Source organism: Pecten maximus, chromosome 5, assembly GCF_902652985.1.
Source record: "Pecten maximus chromosome 5, xPecMax1.1, whole genome shotgun sequence".
Lineage (NCBI taxonomy): Eukaryota > Metazoa > Mollusca > Bivalvia > Pectinida > Pectinidae > Pecten > Pecten maximus.
In genome coordinates, this window is record NC_047019.1 from 36,283,851 (window position 1) to 36,303,594 (window position 19,744).

Sequence of the window (19,744 nt, forward strand, 5' to 3'; positions counted from 1 at the left end):
GTATTTGGTTATTCTATAAAGGTTTCATCTAAATAAGCCGGTAACCCAAAGTCATGCTACTTGCCCTGGTGATGCTAGTTTAAAGGAACACACATTTGTACAAATTACTTAATTTATTTTAAAGATAAATCCATCATGCCTGTAGAATAAAAAGGTAATTCCCAATTTTAGATCATGATGATCTTGTAACTTTTCACCTGAAGACATTTTGTCCATATGGAGGTGTGTAGTCCATCCATTAACAGGAAAGGTCTGGGTCTCTATCTAAATGGCTTGATTCATGGGGAAACCACTGACCACATGCCTAATTTACCAGTCCAATGTCCAGCAGAAATCAGCTAAATGAAACGGGTTTCACAATAAACCATTGGAGTGGATAAGATCTGACATGGAGGACAGATAACCTCTGATTTAGTAGTATAAATATATTGATATGTCTAATTGCTTGTAACTTAAGATATCACTGGACAAGATTTACACCAAGTCTGGGCCAGTTCTAGTACTCTAAACATTGACATAGCTCATACTGTAGGGTTAGATAGGTCTAATTCTCTGTAGCCATCCAGAGGTTGTTAGAGTTGTTTATCATTTAATTTTATGATATTCTAAAACACTACTGTATTTGTTGATATTTAGTTATATCCACCTACAAAGAGATTATACGAATAAGAATTGATGTTGTCCTATGATGAATGGAATGCCCTTTTGGCAGCTTGTCCTTTGACTTTGTTTGCTGATACCATGCTAATAATGGAACCCTCATTTCGGGTAACATAACCCTGTGATATTGTCTCTTTCCAATAAAATTCTTCTCAATGTTGTGATACTGAATTGGTTTAGGCAGAAGATTCTTTCAACAATTTAGGGTTAGCATTCAATTCATTTTAAATATTGACAGAAACCAAAAGGTGTTGGAATCCGAGAAAGGGGTTTGTGATATTATTTGTCAGATAACAGAAAGCTTACAGACAATGGTTTGTGAACATTATACCATGGGCTATAATGTTTTTGTACAGGTAGATACAAGTATGATATGTGGCTATCACCAACTTGTGTGATACCTGATGATGACAATGCCTAAAGGTCAGTCCAGGTAGATCAATCACAGACTAAATGGTCCTACCCTCTCATTATGTAGGATGTGTGACCTTGGAAGACCTTTCCCTAATGGGGATAACATTACTTACAATTAATTTAGGTCTCCTGTTGTTATAGCACCTGTGAACGTGGCAACTGAATAAAATACCAGGGACTGGTTAAATCACACAAAAAAATGTTTTGATGGGAAAAAGTTCCGATGATACACTTTAAAAAGTGTGTGTGTTAGGAGGTGGAGAAGTGGTGAGGATGGGAAGTGAGGACAAAAACACTCGAAATTAGAACGACGGTTGACAGGTCTACAATGGTGACACTCATAGGAGAGGATAAGAAAAGGGATGAAACTTACAACAATGGAAAGGGGCCAAAAGGACAGATTACCATGATCCTTTGACAGAAAACTGTTTCCCTTCAAGAGAACATTCAAGTCTATAGTGAATGCCTTCATTTGACATTTCTTGAAAATCAAATTAAATTAAAGATTATATCTATCTGATATGAGTCAATCAATTAAACTCACTTTAATATCTAGAAAAAAAAGTTTTCGATCTTGTATAAACTATTGAAAGTTATTTCACTTTTCTACAAATAATCCTTGCCTTCCAGACAACAGGTGAGAAGAATTAATTTACCACCAAGGCGTTTACAAGGTCTCAAGGTGAGGAAAGGTCATCCTTTACAAGGTCTCCAAGGCAAATGTCACCATTTACAAGCCTTAGGAATTCCACCTGTAATCAGTTATTTCTCTAAAGATTTGCTACTTTCTTTATGTTTGACCTTGCAAAAGGTCAAGACCATTATTGGTGTGGTCAGATAAACCACAAAGTCCAGTGGTCAGGATATGAAAGGCATGTTGTGGTCAGAGTGACTGGACAGAGTAAATACATTATTCAGTTGTCAAGTCTACTGGTCATGTAGAGACCTTCATCCTTTATGTGATACATGTATGGAACGTTAATGACAATTCTCCAATGCTACAAGTATTGTCAGCCTATTTTCTCTTGAGAATATTCTATTTCTTCTGAAAAAAATCTGTTTTTACAACATTTATATCTCTTAGAGACTGCACGAGCAGATGTGCGAGTATTAAAACTTGAAATCTCTTGGGATTTTAATTAAAAGTTTGTTGTTTAATTAAAACTATATTATTGCTGTATAGTACTGTGTTTAACAGACTGTGTTAAATAAGGACAGCTGGTGAGAACTGCATGTCTGCCTTAATTTACCTGCTCAAGGTGACTGGTCTAAAAGTCTTCCAAAAGGTATAAAACAAGCTATCTTACACGTTATCCTTCAGGAAATGTCAGCATGTGATCTGTTACCGTCACCTTAAAATCTGTCCAACATGACATCCTCTGTAATTCTGCTATAACTGGATATGATCTATGAATGTTCTGTACCATTTCATGACCTCCCATTTGGTCAACACACATGTGCTGGTGAAAGCTGTATATTAACTAGAATAAAATCTCTCTGTAATCCTCAAAGGTGTCTTTATATAAGAGGTCATTGTTTGTTGTGGACACTGCTTCATGTTATTTTGAAGAACTCTAATATTATGATCATTGATCATTTCTTGGTTTGGATATTTCAGCCTGATTAGCCCAACCACTTGAGAATACGATATGATATTAGCTGTTGTCATCATAGTTACCACTGGTAACCCAGGGTAACGTGGTTCTATTCTTACTATATTAACCCTTCTATAATAGCATTTGGTAGCCTTTGCCCATTCACCAACAAAACTTAGAGATGTTGTATGTGTATTGTAGTATTATCATATCAGATACTGTAGTAAGATAACATGCGTTATAAATGTTACAGTATAACTTTACTGTTGTATAATCTTACACAAGAGCTAGTATACGAATATCATATAGGACATATGAAATGATTAACTATGATGTGTTTAAGGGTAGTGGGATATTAATACTCCAATTAATGATCACCCAATACCAGCACAATATAATGTGAGTTTAATACTGATGAGGGTGTGAGATAACAGATCTTAAGGAGAACTCTCATAAATGATAGCTGTCAATGCAGTTTCTTATCATCAAAATAGATTCATTATAGACAACAATTTTCAGGAAATGAAAAAATCGGTGTACCGACCTGTGTACTGTCTGTAAATCAGATTTTTTGTGTGGGACCCGTTTATTGATTTGGGTATCGTATAGCTGAGCCTCCTGATGACCTCCTAAAACCTATTAAATTGTATCTACCATGAAGTATAAATGGTTGTTGTTCACAAGACCAGAAAACAGCGACCATGGTTGTAAATTTTAATTCATCTGTTCTAGGTATTGTATATCTACCTAATAGATCAAGGCAATAATACCATGGAGGGATGTGAATTTTAATTGAATCATTAAAAGCTCAGAATGAAATTTGAGATAATAAGTGGGTAGAATCTGTAGTGGATTGTCGACCACCCAGGTTTGGTATGTATTGATACATGTGATTTTGTCAGATTATGTCATTCTAGGGCGGTGTTGATCATGTAGGAAAGTGATTCTGTTTACATTTGCTCTTTGATATGAGGTTAATAAATATACTGCCATGTTGGTTTGATGTGAAAGGTAATCATATTGGCAGGTGTGACAACACCTTATTAAGAACAGGTATATTCCACAGGTGGGGTCAAAAGTGCAGGTATGAGAGGAACATGTACCTAATTAACAGTGAAACCTTTCTAAAACTGTGAAAAACTGGCAAATACATTCCTGCTGGCCGTCCCAACAGGAATCGAACCCATGTTTCCCTGGCTCTACCAACAGAGCCAAAGAAGCATTTATGCTCCGTTACAAGCTGCAATGACCCACACCTTTTACAAAACAAACAGACGATGAACAATATGGACAGATTTTTGTGCTACATTTATACAGATATTTATATACAGTAGGTGAATGATCAGGTGGCACAGTGATAAAACAATCAGCTTTAACCTAGGTGACAATGTTTCATTTCTCCAATTTGACATATAGTAAGGTATGACCAGTTAAGTTTTCTCCAGGTATTCTGGTTTCCTCCAATAGTTAGACCCCTAGCACCGTTCCATCTGGGGATATAACTGGTTTCGCAATTGTTGTGAAATAAATGTAAATAAGTCTATCTTTACCTATAGATTTATACAGGTTTGACATGACAAGAGAAGGATTCTCAATGAAATAGGTGCCTGCCATTTTAAAATCTGTGCCCTGTATAACTACAGATCAGGTTGACTCCCCATCCATGTACTGTGTGGCTGTTCCTGCATAATTGGCTAAAAAGAAATTATATATTTTCTGGTCTATCGGCTATGCTGTGTGATTGGTTCCCAGTCCGAGTCTACCAACCACCTGCATGTGTTCTGTGATTGGTTCCCAGTTCGAGAGTCTACCAACCACCTGTATGTGTTGTGTGAATGGTTCCCAGTCTGAGAGTCTACCAACCACCTGTACGTGTTGTGTGAATGGTTCCCAGTCTGAGAGTCTACCAACCACCTGTATGTGTTGTGTGAATGGTTTCCAGTCTGAGTCTACCAACCACCTGTATGTGTTGTGTGATTGGTTCCCAGTTCGAGAGTCTACCAACCACCTGTATGTGTTGTGTGAATGGTTCCCAGTTCGAGAGTCTACCAACCAGGTGTATGTGTTGTGTGAATTGGTTCCCAGTTCGAGAGTCTACCAACCACCTGTATGTGTTGTGTGATTGGTTCCCAGTCTGAGAGTCTACCAACCACCTGTATGTGTTGTGTGAATGGTTCCCAGTCGAGAGTCTACCAACCACCTGTATGTGTTGTGTGATTGGTTCCCAGTCTGAGAGTCTACCAACCAGGTGTATGTGTTGTGTGATTGGTTCCCAGTCTGAGAGTCTACCAACCACCTGTATGTGTTGTGTGAATGGTTCCCAGTCTGAGAGTCTACCAACCACCTGTATGTGTTGTGTGAATGGTTCCCAGTCCGAGAGTCTACCAACCACCTGTATGTGTTGTGTGAATGGTTCTCAGTCTGAGAGTCTACCAACCAGGTGTATGTGTTGTGTGATTGGTTCCCAGTCTGAGAGTCTACCAACCACCTGTATGTGTTGTGTGAATGGTTCCCAGTTCGAGAGTCTACAACTACCTGTATGTGTTGTGTGAATGGTTCCCAGTCTGAGAGTCTACCGACCACCTGTATGTGTTCTGTGAATGGTTCCCAGTCTGAGAGTCTACCAACCACCTGTATGTGCTGTGTGAATGGTTCCCAGTCCGAGAGTCTACCAACTACCTGTATGTGTTGTGTGAATGGTTCCCAGTCTGAGAGTCTACCGACCACCTGTATGTGTTCTGTGAATGGTTCTCAGTCTGAGAGTCTACCAACCACCTGTATGTGCTGTGTGAATGGTTCCCAGTCCGAGAGTCTACCAACCACCTGTATGTGTTGTGTGATTGGTTCCCAGTCCGAGTCTACCAACCACCTGTATGTGCTGTGTGAATGGTTCCCAGTCCGAGAGTCTACCAACCACCTGTATGTGTTGTGTGAATGGTTCCCAGTCCGAGTCTACCAACCACCTGTATGTGCTGTGTGAATGGTTCCCAGTCTGAGAGTCTACCAACCACCTGTATGTGCTGTGTGATTGGTTTCCAGTCTGAGTCTACCAACCACCTGTATGTGTTGTGTGAATGGTTCCCAGTCTGAGAGTCTACCAACCACCTGTATGTGCTGTGTGATTGGTTCCCAGTCGGAGAGTCTACCAACCACCTGTATGTGTTGTGTGAATGGTTCCCAGTCTGAGAGTCTACCAACCACCTGTATGTGTTGTGTGAATGGTTCCCAGTCGGAGAGTCTACCAACCACCTGTATGTGCTGTGTGATTGGTTCCCAGTCTGAGTCTACCAACCACCTGTATGTGTTGTGTGAATGGTTCCCAGTCTGAGAGTCTACCAACCACCTGTATGTGTTGTGTGAATGGTTCCCAGTCTGAGTCTACCAACCACCTGTATGTGCTGTGTGATTGGTTCCCAGTCTGAGTGTCTACCAAACACCTGTATGTGTTGTGTGAATGGTTCCCAGTCTGAGAGTCAACCAACCACCTGTATGTGTTGTGTGAATGGTTCCCAGTCTAGTGTCTACCAACCACCTGTATGTGTTGTGTGAATGGTTCCCAGTCTGAGAGTCTACCAACCACCTGTATGTGTTGTGTGAATGGTTCCCAGTCTGAGAGTCTACCAACCACCTGTATGTGTTGTGTGATTGGTTCCCAGTCTGAGAGTCTACCAACTACCTGTATGTGTTGTGTGAATGGTTCCCAGTCTGAGAGTCTACAAACCACCTGTATTTGTTGTGTGAATGGTTCTCAGTCCGAGAGTCTACCAACCACCTGTATGTGTTGTGTGAATGGTTCTCAGTCCGAGAGTCTACCAACCACCTGTATGAGTTGTGTGAATGGTTCCCAGTCTGAGAGTCTACCAACCACCTGTATGTGTTGTGTGAATGGTTCCCAGTCCGAGATTCTACCAACCACCTGTATGTGTTGTGTGAATGGTTCCCAGTCGGAGAGTCAACCAACCACCTGTATGTGCTGTGTGAATGGTTCCCAGTCTGAGTCTACCAACCACCTGTATGTGCTGTGTGAATGGTTCCCAGTTTGAGAGTCTACCAACCACCTGTATGTGCTGTGTGATTGGTTCCCAGTCCGAGAGTCTACCAACCACCTGTATGTGTTGTGTGAATGGTTCCCAGTCCGAGTGTCTACCAACCACCTGTATGTGTTGTGTGAATGGTTCCCAGTCCGAGTGTCTACCAACCACCTGTATGTGTTGTGTGAATGGTTCCCAGTCTGAGTCTACCAACCACCTGTATGTGTTGTGTGAATGGTTCCCAGTCTGAGAGCCTACCAACCACCTGTATGTGTTGTGTGAATGGTTCTCAGTCTGAGTCTACCAACCACCTGTATGTGTTGTGTGATTGGTTCCCAGTCTGAGAGTCTACCAACCACCTGTATGTGCTGTGTGAATGGTTCCCAGTCTGAGTCTACCAACCACCTGTATGTGCTGTGTGAATGGTTCCCAGTCTGAGAGCCTACCAACCACCTGTATGTGTTGTGTGAATGGTTCCCAGTCTGAGAGCCTACCAACCACCTGTATGTGTTGTGTGATTGGTTCCCAGTCGGAGAGTCTACCAACCACCTGTATGTGCTGTGTGATTGGTTCCCAGTCGGAGAGTCTACCAACCACCTGTATGTGCTGTGTGATTGGTTCCCAGTCGGAGAGTCTACCAACCACCTGTATGTGTTGTGTGAATGGTTCCCAGTCTGAGAGCCTACCAACCACCTGTATGTGTTGTGTGAATGGTTCTCAGTCTGAGTCTACCAACCACCTGTATGTGTTGTGTGATTGGTTCCCAGTCTGAGAGTCTACCAACCACCTGTATGTGCTGTGTGAATGGTTCCCAGTCTGAGTCTACCAACCACCTGTATGTGCTGTGTGAATGGTTCCCAGTCTGAGAGCCTACCAACCACCTGTATGTGTTGTGTGAATGGTTCCCAGTCTGAGAGCCTACCAACCACCTGTATGTGTTGTGTGATTGGTTCCCAGTCGGAGAGTCTACCAACCACCTGTATGTGCTGTGTGATTGGTTCCCAGTCGGAGAGTCTACCAACCACCTGTATGTGCTGTGTGATTGGTTCCCAGTCGGAGAGTCTACCAACCACCTGTATGTGTTGTGTGAATGGTTCCCAGTCTGAGAGCCTACCAACCACCTGTATGTGCTGTGTGAATGGTTCCCAGTCTGAGTCTACCAACCACCTGTATGTGCTGTGTGAATGGTTCCCAGTCTGAGAGTCTACCAACCACCTGTATGTGTTGTGTGAATGGTTCCCAGTCCGAGTCTACCAACCACCTGTATGTGTTGTGTGATTGGTTCCCAGTCTGAGAGTCAACCAACCACCTGTATGTGTTGTGTGAATGGTTCCCAGTCTGAGAGTCTACCAACCACCTGTATGTGTTGTGTGAATGGTTCCCAGTCTGAGAATCTACCAACCACCTGTATGTGTTGTGTGAATGGTTCCCAGTCCGAGAGTCTACCAACCACCTGTATGTGTTGTGTGAATGGTTCCCAGTCTGAGAGTCTACCAACCAGGTGTATGTGTTGTGTGAATGGTTCCCAGTCCGAGAGTCTACCAACCACCTGTATGTGTTGTGTGAATGGTTCCCAGTCTGAGAGTCTACCAACCACCTGTATGTGTTGTGTGAATGGTTCCCAGTCTGAGAGTCTACCAACCACCTGTATGTGTTGTGTGAATGGTTCCCAGTCTGAGAGTCTACCAACCACCTGTATGTGTTGTGTGAATGGTTCCCAGTCCGAGAGTCTACCAACCACCTGTATGTGCTGTGTGAATGGTTCCCAGTCGGAGAGTCTACCAACCACCTGTATGTGTTGTGTGAATGGTTCCCAGTCGGAGTCTACCAACCACCTGTATGTGTTGTGTGAATGGTTCTCAGTCCGAGAGTCTACCAACCACCTGTATGTGTTGTGTGAATGGTTCCCAGTCCGAGTGTCTACCAACCACCTGTATGTGTTGTGTGAATGGTTCTCAGTCCGAGAGTCTACCAACCACCTGTATGTGTTGTGTGAATGGTTCCCAGTCTGAGAGTCTACCAACCACCTGTATGTGTTGTGTGAATGGTTCCCAGTCTGAGAGTCAACCAACCACCTGTATGTGTTATGTGAATGGTTCCCAGTCCAAGTCTACCAACCACCTGTATGTGTTGTGTGAATGGTTCCCAGTCCGAGTCTACCAACCACCTGTATGTGTTGTGTGAATGGTTCCCAGTCCGAGTCTACCAACCACCTGTATGTGTTGTGTGAATGGTTCCCAGTCTGAGAGCCTACCAACCACCTGTATGTGTTGTGTGAATGGTTCCCAGTCTGAGAGCCTACCAACCAGGTGTATGTGCTGTGTGAATGGTTCCCAGTCTGAGAGTCTACCAACCACCTGTATGTGTTGTGTGAATGGTTCCCAGTCCGAGTCTACCAACCACCTGTATGTGTCGTGTGAATGGTTCCCAGTCTGAGAGTCTACCAACCACCTGTATGTGTTGTGTGAATGGTTCCCAGTCTGAGAGTCTACCAACCACCTGTATGTGTTGTGTGAATGGTTCCCAGTCTGAGAGTCTACAAACCACCTGTATTTGTTGTGGCAATGGTTTCTTGTCCGAGTGTCTACCAACTACATGTATGTGCTGTGTGAATAACTTACCCAGATGTACAATAATTGCATCTTGACCACTTGTGTAGGTGTGACCACTTATGAGGGTAGTGGTCAGCAACTAAACCCATATTCGTTCAGATTATCTAACAAGATTATGGTATTTTGACCACTTCATTTGCCACTGTATTGAATTATCTGACCACAACTATGTCCATAACTGTTAAAAGTTAGCTTTATACCATTGGATGAAACCTATTTAAGTTCAGGGGTATCCAGAAAAATAGCAAAGGATTTTTGGAGTTCTGTGTATTTCAATTTTCAATGCATTTGCTAAAGGTACATTTTTTTCTGTTTTAAGGCTTTTTTACTTCCAAGTAACAGAAAGCTTTTTCAAGATAACTAAACATTTGATTGAACCAGCTATTTCACTGTGAATGGTGCTGCCCCCTACCATGAACCTTGGCTAGTGCTTTAATGAATATAAGCTAATTATTAGCTTTATTTCATAATCCTAGTCTAGACCTATTCTGTATAGGCGAGAGACACTTAGACAAACTGTTACAATATATTGGCTGTATGTACCTGTACATACCTACAATGTCCATTGATTTTCTAACCTTGGGTAAGAGAACAGGTTTCCAGCAGAGAAAATGAACAAGAAATTGGGTAGAGCTCAGTGGGAGGGAAGGAGAGACAATTTCTTTGGACTTGCCTCATAATATCTTGTGAAAAGTTGCATCATTGTGAATTGGCATGGATTTACAGATATTTTATAAGTTATGTAATGTGTATACTGGGTAGAGACATCAGAAGGTATAGAATAGTCTTATTGTATTTAGTGTGTAGCGAGACTAATTTTGTCTTTATTTTTAAGTAGGATATAACCTTGTGGTTTTCTCTCAATCTGGTCTAGTAATTCAAACTGGAAATGTGAAATTTGAAAACGAAATTAAGAAAAAATAAAATATTCATATACCATATATTTTATGTAAATTAAAATTAACATACAACAATTCAGTAGAATATCATTGGCAACAAAGTCCAAGTGACATGACAAAATTATCAAAAGTAGCTTTCCCTTTATGTTTATTTACTAGCTATATAGACAGTTAACATTTTTACTGATCTAGAGGGAATTTTCTTTGAACCAGAGTTAAATATGTTTGAATTTTTACCTGGGATTTGTGAAATGTAACTTCTTGGCTTGTTTTAGGATTGAGATGTTTATCCTATTTGGTAATGTTATGAGAATTTATTTGAATATATATAATGGTTATGTAATAACATATTTGTGTATCATTTTGATCTGATCAGGATCTAAATAATAACTTGTTTTTTGTCTGAAAACTGTCGCATCGCTTGATGACATTTGTACAAAGAATGGAGTTTGTGATTGAATTCATGTGAGAAAACAGCAACTGTCTTTCATTTAAAAGATTTCCTAGCAGTCTTTGCCTGAAGACTGAAATATAACATAGTAACATCTGTCAGGTTCAGTGATTAATCTGAAAGGATGAAACAACATATGCTGCGGAGTGTGTAATATTGGTAAAGAATTGGAAAATCTAATGTCAGGCAAGATTAGGAACAGTTGTCAAAAGGGTTGAGGCAGTAGAGAATTGGTAACAAAATTGATAATGGTCGTATTGGTGTTTTTCGAATTAATCAGGATTCTCTGAAATTACCTGGATGTTTAGCAAGGTATTGGAGAACAAAGGCTAGAACTGAGGGGCTGGATAACCCAGCTGCGGGACATTAAACCTCTGCCACACTGAGATGGCTATCTATTGCTTTCATTACTTTATATTGTTCAATCTGTCATAACTGTTACCTCAGACAATGGTATTTCTGAATTTCTAGTTAACAGTCATTCTAAAAGGTAATCTTTTTATACTCTTACCCGGTAAAATTTTTTTTTTCATTTGCTGTAGCACACATTATGCACCGTTAAACTTAATGTTAAAATTTACATCAGAGAATACTGAGTGTTAACTTCTCAAATCTGAAGTACATGTCTTTTAAACATATTTTTACATGATTCGTGTGATGTTTAGGAACTGTTTAAGTCCATGATCCGCGTGATGTTTCAGAACTGATTAAGTCCTTGCTATAACCATATGACAAAGGATGTGTTGTCCCTGTTCCACAAATTTCCATTTTGTCGGTTAACATATGCATCCAATCAAATTCTACCTTCGTGATTTTTCAAATTACTGACCAAACAAGGAAGCTACAGAAGAAAAAAATGTTATTGTCTGTTCGTTTCTAGAATAACCAAACAACAAACGAACCCACAAAAGGGGATCTCCAAATAAATTTATATGGTAATTTTTGTATAGTTTAAATTTGTAGAATGAGGAGAGATGTCGCAATCTACTACCTGAACGACCTTGAGTTTCAAAGAAATCATTAAGAGGTTTATGTGGAGGAGTATCACATGCCTTCAATAACAAGGGATAAGGTGTCTCACGTTGGGGTTTTATGTTGGGGTTTACGTTTATTTGTTGTGAGCGGGAACTGGGAAGCTCAAGTGCCCTAACACCCAGAAACCTGGCCTTTCCCATTCAGTACAAAACCGCTCTCAGTAAATGCTAATAGATGGGGACACGAAACTTGGCTAGAAATAAATTCCTCTAGGCTTGAAAAGTATTGAAAAATTCCTTCAAGTATTTGAAAATTCAAAGTACAAAATAAAAAGAAAAGCACAGGAGATTTAACTAAGGTTTTTTATTGCATAGTTTAATTTGATTTTTTAACTGGTGTACCTGAAAAAATAGATTGTTGGGCACTGTTTTCTGAAGTGCTTTTAGAGCAAACATGTGGGTTAATCTTTATAAATCATATAGGTATTTTAGATCTAAAGCTTCTGTGTGACATTGATTTTGATGTGGTTGAGGTGATCTTTTCTTCATGGTGATTCACGTCATCATCGTTATTGAATACAATTTGTTTGATAAGAATCTATTGATAGAATTGAGGAATGCTGCCCGATTTTGTTTGTGGACATTTTTTGAAATAAAACAAGTATTCGTAGCTTTTTACTTAAAGTTTCATGTAAGGTTTTGTAATGTATTGGCATTTCTTAACTAGGAAATCTACTTTCCCACACAAATAAGAAAAGATGATTTAGTGATTGATGTTACACCCATAGTAATGCTTGTGTTTGTACAAAAAAGTAAACAGGTCTTCTACATGGTGACAAGGTAACTAAGAACCAGCGGGCTGTGTGGAAAAACTGGATTGGATTAATTCTTATACAGAGAGTGTGTGTTAATTAAAGATATCTTGGTCCGTCATATCAGTCACTGTTTAAGTGACCAATAATAAGTCTAGTGATCATTTAATCTGATCAGAATCGGATTCACTGCAGGTCCCTGTTTTGTTTATAGTCCAAATGGACATCTAACAAGTTGTTCAGTCCTTGTGCTGTTACTCAGTATCCCGTCGTAGCTTCAGTATTCTGTATTTATCAGGCAACGTCCATGTCTGTTGTAGTTAGAAAAACTTCTTTCATATGTTGTTTTTCATTCTTCTGCATTAATCAAATTCCTTACCTTGAGTTTGTGTATTGGCCTTCGTCCAATTGTCCAGTCCAAGTGTCCAGGCACCATTTTCATGAACATTCTTTAATTTATGGAAACTCTTAACTTATTCAATAGGGAAATATCATTTGAGTTATAGAAATACATTAAATAAGGAAATATTTAAATTCTGTAGTGCTTTCCTATGGAAAATTTCAAGGAATATTTCCACCTACTGCTTACAGGTATGTAGCTAGGTCCATAACCCCTGTCCAGTCCATGTTTCTCCTGCCAGACTGCAGGTTGGGATACTAGCTACGTACCAGGCATGTCACTAGAATACCACAAAGGTTGGGTTCTCTCCCATAAAGGAATTTTGATGTTAAATCTAACCTCATTACTTCATTCTTGTTGTTTTGTGGGAACTGTGTTCAAAGGCCGAATTTTACTGCCAAAGTTTTGTAGTGTATTTTCAAAAACTTCCTTATTTATTTCAACAATGACCACCTGAGGGAGGAGGACTGGATCTATATATAAGGAATATTTTAGTAGACAGTATGAACCAATCAAAAGAATGAAAAAAAAAGCTTCTGTTGTTATGGGGATATCTAATCCAATGAAATAAAATTGTTGTTAGAGGGATATCTAATCCAATGGAATAAAGTTGTTGTTAGAGGGATATCTAATCCAATGAAATAAAACTGTAATGCTGTCATTAGGGGGATATCTAATCCAATGAAATAAAATTGTTGTTAGGGGGGATATCTAATCAAATGAAATAAAGTTGTTGTTTGGTTTGGTTTGGTTTATTTTGTTTAACGTCCTATGAACAGCTAAGGTCATTTAAGGACGGCCTCCTGTGCGTGCGACATGCATGCATGTGGTGAGTGCGTATGTGTGTTTTGGGAGGCTGCGGTATGTTCGTGTTGTTAGGGGATATCTAATCCAATGAAATAAAGTTGTTAAATTGTCGTTAGGGGGATATCTAATCCAATGAAATAAAGTTGTTAAATTGTTGTTAGGGGGATATCAAATCCAATGGAATAAAGTTGTAATGTTGTTGTTAGGGGGATATCTAATCCAATGAAATAAAGTTGTAAAGTTGTCGTTAGGGGGATATCTAATCCAATGGAATAAGATTGTAATGTTCTCATTAGGGGGATATCTAATCCAATGGAATAAAGTTGTTGTTAGGGGGGGGGGGGGGATATCTAATCCAATGGAATAAAGTTGTAAAGTTGTCGTTAGGGGGATATCTAATCCAATGGAATTAAGTTGTAAAGTTGTCGTTAGGGGGATATCTAATCCAATGGAATAAAGTTGTAAAGTTGTTGTTAGGGGATATCTAATCCAATGGAATAAAGTTGTAAAGTTGTTGTTAGGGGATATCTAATCCAATGAAATAAAGTTGTTAAATTGTCGTTAGGGGGATATCTAATCCAATGAAATAAGTTGTAAAGTTGTTGTTAGGGGGATATCTAATCCAATGAAATAAGTTGTAAAGTTGTTGTTAGGGGATATCTAATCCAATGAAATAAAGTTGTAAAGTTGTTGTTAGGGGATATCTAATCCAATGGAATAAAGTTGTAAAGTTGTGCCATCTATTTCCCCCTGACCTATTTCTACACAAGTTTTGTAAACTATGACAAACATTCTTTGAAATTTATTCTTGAGGAATTTTGTTTGCGGTGTAAATGTTGACTGTAGTAATTGGTTTGTACCTAAATTGGATACCTGTATGGGGGATAGAGGAAAATTGAATGAATATGTCATCTACTCGTCCTATTGTTAGTCTGACCTTCACTGTTGTGTAGTATCAAGTGAAAAGTGAGTTCCTATTACAAAGTCTATTACTACTAAGACCTCCTCAGTTATTGAAAAGACCTATTTGAATAGAAATACTTCAGATTATTTCATTGATAAGTAAATAAGGAAAACATATTAAGGGATATACATATGTATTTTGTTCAGGTTTTAATACCATTTTTAATGGGTTTCATGCTAATTTGAAAGCATATACGCAATGTATATAATTACCCCAGTAGTGACCAGCGTTCCTCTTTCCCCTACCCCAGTAGTGACCAGCGTTCCTCTTACCCCTACCCCAGTAGAGGTCAAGGTTTCTCTTACCCCTACCCCAGTAGTGACCAGCGTTCCTCTTACTCCTACCCCAGTAGTGACCAGCGTTTCTCTTACCCCTACCCCAGTAGTGACTAGCGTTTCTCTTACCCCTACTCCAGTAGTGACCAGCGTTCCTCTTACCCCTACCCCAGTAGTGACCAGCGTTCCTCTTACCCCTACCCCAGTAGTGACCAGCGTTCCTCTTACCCCTACCCCAGTAGTGACCAGCGTTCCTCTTACCCCTACCCCAGTAGTGACCAGCGTTCCTCTTACCCCTACTCCAGTAGTGACCAGCGTTCCTCTTACCCCTACTCCAGTAGTGACCAACGCTCCTCTTACCCCTACCCCAGTAGTGACCAGCGTTCCTCTTACCCCTACCCCAGTAGTGACCAGCGTTCCTCTTACCCCCACCCCAGTAGTGACCAACGCTCCTCTTACCCCTACCCCAGTAGTGACCAGCGTTCCTCTTACCCCTACCCCAGTAGTGACCAGCGTTCCTCTTACCCCTACTCCAGTAGTGACCAGCGTTCCTCTTACCCCTACCCCAGTAGTGACCAGCGTTCCTCTTACCCCTACCCCAGTAGTGACCAGCGTTCCTCTTACCCCTACCCCAGTAGTGACCAACGTTCCTCTTACCCCTACCCCAGTAGTGACCAACGCTCCTCTTACCCCTACCTTAGTAGAGGTCAAGGTTACTCGTATTTCTACCCCTGTATAGATCAAGGATACTCTACTCAGACAACCTGCTTCTTCATCATTAGATCTCTGGGGCAAGTTTTCATTGACCATCCTACTTATACCCCTGTAGAGGTCAAGGTTATTCTGATTATCCTATTTCTATTTATAGAGAGAGTTCAATATTACACATGTATCCTACTAGTTTAAACAAAGCTATAAACATACAATCCTTTTGCCTATATATAGAGGTCATATTGGCAGTCCTATATCTACCCCTGTAGAGGTCAAGGTTATTCTGATAATCCTATTTCTATATATAGAGAGAGTTCAATATTACACATGTATCCTACTAGTTTAAACAAAGCTATAAACATACAATCGTTTTGCCTATATATATAGAGGTCATATTGGCAGTCCTATATCTACCCCTGTAGAGGTCAAGATTATTCTGACAATCCTATTTCTATTTCTATATCTTTATAGAGGTCAAGGTTACACGTACCATCTGTCACCTGTATAGAGGTCAAGACCGACATTCCTCCTTATACAGGGGTCAAAGTTACACTAATATTTTGGCCCTGTTGAGGTATATGAAAAAAAGTATTTAACATTACAAAGCTTATTTTAGAAATAGCAGATATGTTGTTTTAGTAAATTATTTTTGTTCTTGAAATATGCTGTGATTTTCTAAAGTAAGTGATTGAATGCTACATTTAGCCCAATTATGTTTAGCTAGTAGGTTTTGTGACACATTTAATGGAGCATGTCGGTAAGTGTGGTTATTAGCTTGCTACGGTTCATCTACCTTAATGGTTTACTAGCAGTTTACCTTAGCTTTACAGCTGTGTAATACATGTTCATTCACTGTACCATTTACTTCAATATCAAATACATGTCTGCACTAAACCTATAATAAATTCCCTTTGTGTTTCCTTTGATCTTTTTATCTAGATCCTATGTTGAAATATTTATAGTGTGAAAATTACATTTTAATTATTTACCATAAGTCATGAACAGTCTATCAAAATTTAAACTTTTATATTAAATTTCAATTAATTTATAAATTCTTTGATCTTGATTGTAAAATTAAAATATTTGTGTAATTTTTTTTGAATAAAGGACATTATTTGAAATATATGTGCTGAAAAACTGCCTTTGATTGAAAGTGTTTTTTGTACTCGAGTGAAAACTAATTTGGAAAGTTTAGTTAAGTTATTCAAAAAACTTATGTTATTTTTTTATCAAAATAAGACTTAATAGAAGAAAGGTGTTGATAAACATCAGTAGATATACAGATAGAGTGGGCTTCAAATATTCTCAGGCTACTTGCTAAATATTCTGTGGCCTTCAAATTCTCAGGGTACCTGCTAAGAAATCTGTTGGCCTCCTATTATCGGGGTACCTGCTAAGTATTATTTTGCTATAGAAAGATTGAAAAGGAATGTACAGGACGATTTTATTAGGACCTTATATTAATATACAAAAATGTATTAAAAATACCATTATTTTTGTACAGTGTTTGTATGAAAACTTCAGCCTCAGCATCAAGTTGTACACATCTTCTGACCAGTGGTAACTTTTACCTTAAATAACCATGCCAATTTGTATGTATTGTGTGTCCTGCCACTGGTCCTGTCACTTAGAGAGGTTAAAGTTCGTTGGTACTGTACAAATGTGATGGGGGGGTCATGATTAGGACATAACGACCAGAGAGAGGATCAGTAACCACCAGGGCCGTGTTTACTCAGGGATCAGGTGGACTTCAGGACAGGAGTCGAGGGGTGAAATGGCTGGGAAATAAAACCTGTTTATAAAGTTAATAACAGTTAACGTTGTCATTTCTATGTCATAAGTTAAAATTGGTTTGTCACAATATCAGTGGGGACAGCTCTGATATCTTGGTCCCCACCACTGGGGTGATTAATCTTGACACTTCTTCCCTGATGGCCAAGATTGTTGTATGATTGTCAACACATTCCTTCCATGATACCTACAAACCAACAGTGTACAAAAAATACCATCTCATGACAAATTCCACTGTGGGCAATTCAAGAGAATTTCATTTGATTTAATGTAATATGGAATTTAAAAACATCTAAGGTAATTTGATGAATAATGGATTCAATGTCTCCTTGGTGGATTAGATTTGATTCAATTTTCTTTTTTGTATTCAATGAAATGCGTCCAATAAAAGGCCTGATTGTGGTCTTTACTCTATGGGTGATACACTAGTATGGCTACACTGACTAATGTTATATTGATTGTTGAATGTTGGCTTGAAAATTACAGATAAGGAGAAGTAAAATTTCCAAAGTGATATCATCAATGACAAACCTGACCCCAGGATCAGTTGTTTCATGAATCTGTAGTCTGAATTACAGATGACAAGTTTTGAAATACTATACACATCTGCAAGAGTTATTCCCCTTTGATAGCTATTGGTGTTTACATGCATGTTTTAATTTAAAAAAGATTAAAACTGGAAGTTGAATATGGCAGTGTATGGCAATTTTGTTTTCCTATTCTTTATATAATCCAAAGCATTTGCAGTGAAATCCTTATGAGAGACGATGGCTATTAGACCATTAGTCCTCTTAAGTTTGGTGCTAAATAAGTATTGGATTTAAAGAAAATTCTTTTTACTTAGTAATTTTTTTCAGATTCTATCATGATTGGATAAGGAATGTTGGTGAAACTGGGGCCGCTCATGATCTAACCGTTACTTACCTTGTGGTGTAATTGAAATAATATCTGTACACAAAATTCATATTTCAGAACAAACCAGTTTTGTATTGAAATAACAATAAGTATATATTTGTATGTTTCAGGCTACCTGACAAGTACTCTCTTTACCTTTGAGAATTCTGCTTGTGATGGAGAAAAGTTACACCTCAACTGTCCACCCAGCACTATGATCACGATTCAGTCAGCTGAGTATGGCCGCAAGGTCCCAAGTTACCAAATGTGTCCTGCGGATGACAAGGCAGAGGATTCTAGTGCTATTGGTGGGGATCTGGGGGAACACATGTGGTTCCATCAGGAAGATACCAACTGCCTAGCTACCACTTCTTTTAGGGTGAGTAAAGCTCAAGGGTAGAGAATCGAAGGAGCCACATGTGGTTCTGAATGACAGCCAGAGTTCGGATCACAGTATAAGAATTGTGAAATGATTTTAGGAGTCCATTTCAGAGCAGCAGTAGTCCTGAGGGGTTAAGGGGTCTCAGAGCCACATGTGGTGTGTGTAGGCTCTTCATTATTCACCATTGGAAGCAGGCCTCAGGGTCCTAAAGACTTTAATATTATTTGAAGAGTCAACTCATGCAATCTGGAAAAGATTTAAAATAGAAATGACATGTCTTGTTAATAATACTATGGATTCAACCTCTAAGATTATTTCAGGTGATATCAAAATTCTCTATAAGCTCTTGTAAAGTAGACCTGCCAAAAATGGTGATATGGAAAATTTAAAGATAAATCCTAGCTATCTGATATTGGAGATGTAATTGTTAGTAAATACCTGATTAAAGCAATCTTACACTGTAAATTGGTCTAAAATATAAACCATATGACACCACCAGTAATGTTATTGTGGTCAGATTTGAAATCAAGTGCAGAATACTTTACTTTTTAACTGATTTATAGATTAAACAGCGGAGTTGAAAGCTCAAAGTGTATCCATGTCAGTACGGTGTTGTGTGTGCAAGTGGTACACATCTAAGTGCTAGGCCCAGCCTGGTGGTACCCTGACAAACATGTTAGCTCATTTTCCAACATTTAGATATCATCAAGTACAGAAAAAAATTTAGTCAAGGTCATGACCTTGGTGGAGATTGATGAGAATTCATCAAACACAACTAACTGTAGGGTTTAAGTTAGGTAAGATGTATATGAGTTTCAGAGGTAGGGCTGGTTAGGTAACTGACACAAGGTTTTTAACCACAGACCAGTGTTTCTTTCATTAAAACATATAATTACATCAGATTGAGATAGCAGGTAGAGATTAGATGATGAAATAGTGATTGTAAGGAACATTTCTGATTGGAGCAAATTAAATGATAAATTGGTAATGTTAGCTAGAACATTCCTGATTGGTGCATATGAAATGATGAAAACAGTGATGATAGAGCATTTCTAATTGGAGCAGATTACAA

At 39.1% G+C, this 19,744-nt stretch overlaps 1 protein-coding gene across 1 annotated transcript in view; it reads left to right on the forward strand.

The window, feature by feature from the left end:
* Positions 1–19,744, forward strand: part of LOC117327921 — an 86,102-nt gene that overhangs the window by 24,859 nt on the left and 41,499 nt on the right. Inside the window, exon 2 of the mRNA XM_033885166.1 lies at positions 18,422–18,669. Coding sequence (XP_033741057.1) covers positions 18,422–18,669 — 248 coding nt within the window. The remainder of the gene's footprint in view (positions 1–18,421; positions 18,670–19,744) is intronic.